At 39.3% G+C, this 4,700-nt stretch overlaps 1 protein-coding gene across 1 annotated transcript; it reads left to right on the top strand.

Annotated features, from left to right (window-relative positions):
- Window positions 1–1,289: 1,289 nt before the first annotated feature.
- On the top strand, window positions 1,290–4,091 carry LOC114889998 (RNA/RNP complex-1-interacting phosphatase-like). Its single transcript, XM_029213501.1, has 3 exons — window positions 1,290–1,493; window positions 2,900–2,975; window positions 3,960–4,091. Exons 1-3 carry the CDS (start codon window positions 1,393–1,395, stop codon window positions 4,047–4,049), a joined length of 267 nt encoding a protein of 88 aa, XP_029069334.1. The 5' UTR covers window positions 1,290–1,392; the 3' UTR covers window positions 4,050–4,091.
- Window positions 4,092–4,700: the final 609 nt, after the last annotated feature.

Below are 4,700 nucleotides of genomic sequence, written 5' to 3'. Positions count from 1 at the left end.
GTAAATAAATGCTTGTGGATTGAAACCTGGTTAGACTATAACTGTCCCAGATATGTTAAAGCTAGTGGTCTTTTTACTCATTCATTCATTCATTCATTCAATAATTCTGACCTTCCTGACTCAGTTGACCCAGCTCAAATGGTTGTGAAGATTACTAACAGTGTATGTAAATTACTTTCAGAAATTAGAAACTAAAACTAACAAAAAACATTTGTTATTATACATAACAGTGGAATTGAGTATGCTATTATACCCTCAGACCTACTGTAGGACATGCTGTTCTTTGCTGTTGCACTTGTGGCAGGATTCATAGGTTTTCTAACAGGTACAGATCCCTATGCCTGATACTGTGAGGAAATGTTATACCTGAGCTCCACTCTTATCTCTCTCAGGCATTTTTTGGTATTGTCTAAAATGTAAATCCATACTGTCAACCTCCAGCATGATACCAGGCACATAATAGAAACCCAATAATTGTTTCACTGTGAGTGGAGTATAAGTTGATAGAATTTTTTTTTTGTCACCAGTGAGTAACATTTTATTGTAATTATTTCTGAAGTGGGAAGAGAATTTTAAACATTGGAAAACCCTTTCGTAACTGTTATCCCAGTTGGTCCACCCTGATACAATATTTTTGCAAGGTTGATTAGGCAGGTTAGATTTATTGAAAATTTTTCAATTTTTTAAGTTTGCATCTCTTTCATTCCAGAAATTCTATGTCTAGAAATTTATATATAGCTATATACATGTATAAAGATGTTCACATTGCAGCCTACCTGTAACAGAGGACAAAAACAAAAAACAAAACCCCAGACTGAAAACAACTAAAAGTCCATCAATATTGGACTGGTCATATAAATTATGTAATGTTATGCAGCTATTAAAGAGAATAGAATGGATGTATGCAAAAATTGACCGGGAAAATCACTATCCAAGACAGATTGTAGACTATGTATAGTATGCTGCTCTTATATAAAATAGAGGATATCCGTTACGTACAAATACAGACAAGATACAAAAAGTGTGAATGTAAGCACTTAAATATCTGAAACAACCACACAAGAAACTGGGAGAGTTGGACAGCTTTCCATGTCCCCAATTATTGGAATTCGGAAGGGTTCACACAAGAACTAATGGACCTCTGCTACCACCCTCCGGCTAAGGAGGGAATTGCAGCCATCAGAGTCCTCTTTACTAATCAAGCGCCTCAGTCGGCCGGCGTGATGACGTCATCTCGACGAGCGGTGGCGCATGCGCAGTAGAAAGAGGTCCGCGAGCTGAGTGGGCTAACGCCTAGGTGACTGTGGTTCGTGGACTTGTGCTGGCACTGCGGCGGCCGGGTTGGCGACTTTGGCACTCTTGGCGTTGGGTGGGCGGCATATTGGGGGTCACATGAGCCAGTGGCATCATGCCCGCGGGCGCTGGGGTCAGGGTCGCGGATATTCTGGACGTTCGTCGGCCAAGAAGAAGGGCGGAAACCACATCCCGGAAAGGTAATACGCCTTGGCCCCTGGGCGTTGCCGGTGGAGCTCAGAGCCCCTGGGCCTGGGCTTCCGTCTCTTGTGCTGTCGCCTGTCACAGTGGCCCCCGCGCGCTGGCCCGTCCGCGCTGTGCTAGGGGGTGCTGGTCGTCTCGCGGCTCAGTTCACAGTAGCTGAAAGGGACGGTGTGTGATGTTCTGATTTCTCCCCATCGTTTTAAATGGGAGGCTCTGGCCATTGCTCCTCGGGTAAAATGCCGAGGGACTGCTTTTTAAGATGGGACTTTCAGTGTTGGGGACACTCCTTAATTACCAAAATGGAATCCCCTTCAATTCCTCAAGCTGTGTTGTTTTGGCACAGAAAATGTGAGTAATAGGAACTGGACCTAAGTTTGAGTGAAAAAATGCACCGGTACCGCCGAATTTTCCGTTGAAACAGTTGATTTGTTTTGTCTCTTGGAATTATAAAGGGCGTACTGTTGCTTCCTAACCGGTGTTACTTGAGAGATCTACCTCTGTACGTTCAAATGATTAATTTTGAGACTTTGCTCATTTGTGCAGTAAACCCTTTAATTCCCTAAGACCTTCCTTTCCTCCATCTCATACCCCATTAAGCCCGCTTCAGTTTATCTCCTGAATTTCTTTTGAATCTGTCAACTCTTCCTCAACATCCTAATACCGAACTTGCCTGTCTGTTGCAATTAGGTCCTAACTAGTGTCCATATATCTTGTTTCCTTCCAATCCATTCTTCATACAAGAAACCTTAAAAGCAAGTTGGAACATTGCTCATAAACATCGCTCAAAAACATTGTTTTGAGAATAGAAAACAAACCGTTGGCCTTTAAGAATGCGTGGTCTAGAATCCTCTCTGCTTCTCTGGCCCCATCTTGTGCCACTTTTGCCCTCACTTTCAATGCTTCAGATACACTGAATTAACCTTAGTTCTAACTCATCTTACAGAAGTCAGTTCAGATATTATTTTTCACTGTGATTCCTAGCATTAAGGAATTTTATTATCAGGTTTTGTATGAGGACTAAAAATAAACTGTGAAGTGAAAAAATTGAGTTTAAACTGTTTCAGTCAACACTCATGTATTAATGATACCTTAGTATCCAACATCGGGCTAGGTTTTATTAGTGATACAGAAGTTCTGGTCATCTCTGGTTTTAGATATCCCTTATTTGTTGAGACCTTTGCATTGTTTTGTTACCTTTTATCTGTTTTCAAGATGGGAAAACAGGAACAAGGGAAGTATAGGTTATTACTAGGTGGGGTTGAATAAGTGGAGCAGCAAAATGCAAAGCAGAAAGAAGAGGGACCTACCCTAGAGGGATATGATTTCCATTTTCAAGGCGCATCCATCTTATGCAGGGAGACAGCCTAACATAAAATTTGCCTAACAAAAAATATATTAACAGGTGGAAAGACTATCTCCCAGTTGGACAGCGGATGCCTGGGACTCGTTTCATTGCTTTCAAAGTTCCTTTAAAAAAGGTGAGCAAAAGTTAATACCAGTATTCTTCCAGAAATCTGAATTCACCATATAGAGCCCTGGCTCTCAACCCCGTCATACTCCATTTTCCCTTTTTATAGCAAATACTTTTAAATACCTCTTTTACTATCCAGAAATGGGATTCATAGACAAATACAACCAACCTTTGTACTTAATTAAAAAACAAAAAAAAAATAATGCAATGCCCTAACTATAAATAAAGAATAAAGTAATTTCTAAGAAAGTAATATGTATCTCAGTATGTAAATGTTTGGGGATGACTATACTAGAAATAAAGAAATAGTTACTTGTACCATGAATGCAATAAACTATGGACTTTGATTGATAATGATGTTTCAGTGTTGGTTCATGAATACTAACAAATGAAGCACACTGGTATGGCATGTTGATAATGGGGAAGGCTGTGTGGGATGAAGGAGAGAGGGTATAAGTGGGAACTGTGTACATTTTGCTCAGTTTTGCTGTGAATCTCAAACTGCTCTAAAACTAGTCTACTAATTAAGAAAAAAAGTGTGTGTTGCTGACACTTGAATAACCAAAGAGATCAGTGGAACAGGGTACATGTATAAGCCAAATACATGAAAGAATATTTAGCAGTGAAAGCCATCCTTCCTATATGTAGATATTCAAGAAGTATTTATTTCTGTGTCTATTTTCAGGCACTCCGCTTGGAGCTGGCAATACAGTGGTAGGCAAAATTGATGTGGTCCCTGCCTTCTGGGAGTTTCGAGTCAGGTTAGGAGACCAACATGAAATAAACAAACATAGAAATAACTATATAGAAGTGAGCTTATTTTCTTCCGTCTAATCTCTCTGGAAGAAAGGATTGTAATATCGCTTGTAAGCTACAGAGGAGGAAACTTTACTTTGAATCTCATATGTTAGCATCCCAGGGTTTGAATAAATGGATAATATAGTAAAGGATTTTAAACATATGTTCTTCCTTATTTTATTCTTTCTGACAGAGTTTTGAAAAGAATCTTGCTCCAGAAGAACGTTTCTCCCTCTTGGATCTCTTAACAAAATCCAAGGACAGAATGAAGAACTTGGGCTGATGATTGACTTAGCAAATACTCGCCGCTCTTACAAGCCAGAGGTAAATGGAAGGCGTAATTGAAAATGACCTTCTTTCTGATACTGTAATAATTCATAGTAGTTCAGTAGTTATCATCTTATGCTAAGGTGAGTCCTGGCCTTCTCTCATGGGTTCAAAAAGGGAAGCTAGTGGTTTCCTTCAATACACATTTGTAATTGCTGTTTCAAAATGAGATGAAAGATATGAATTGAACTATAGTATTTGGCAGTAGGCTCTAGATATGCTTAAGAAATTCTATAAGCTTCCATGTTCTACATTTTGAAAATGAAGTAAACTTTTAGCAGTTACAGTAGTATCCTAAAAAGAAAGAAAGGTATGTCCATTATGTCTTTAGCACTTATGTTAAGCAGTTGCCTGATCATGTTTAAGCATCAGTGTAAAAGACAATTGTTCTCTAAGTTTTATGCTTCCTTTTCCTGGTGCCTTCTGATATAGTACAGAAACCCATCTATTCTCTTGGCCCATGTAGGACATTCCAGTGCAAAAGAATTATCCTCCTTCTGACCTGTTCCATGGCCTTGGGACACAGTAACACCTAATGTCTTTTAATATTTGTAGAGCAGTTTGCCATTTAGAAAGTTCTTTCATATCCATTGACTTAGTTAATCTT

Source organism: Monodon monoceros, unplaced genomic scaffold, assembly GCF_005190385.1.
Source record: "Monodon monoceros isolate NGI ecotype Baffin Bay Population unplaced genomic scaffold, NGI_Narwhal_1 Contig5103_ctg1, whole genome shotgun sequence".
NCBI classification, from domain to species: Eukaryota; Metazoa; Chordata; class Mammalia; order Artiodactyla; family Monodontidae; genus Monodon; species Monodon monoceros.
Note: the sequence above shows the minus strand (reverse complement) of the source record. Positions and strands in the feature narration are given on the sequence as shown.

Bases quoted from the DNA above. Each gene is read 5' to 3' on its own strand.
- LOC114889998 (XM_029213501.1), top strand. From the start codon at position 1,393: ATGAGCCAGTGGCATCATGCCCGCGGGCGCTGGGGTCAGGGTCGCGGA. The intron at 1,494-2,899 runs GTAATACGCCTT...ATATATTAACAG, and splicing joins GGAAACCACATCCCGGAAAG to GTGGAAAGACTATCTCCCAG. The intron at 2,976-3,959 runs GTGAGCAAAAGT...TCTTTCTGACAG, and splicing joins TCAAAGTTCCTTTAAAAAAG to AGTTTTGAAAAGAATCTTGC.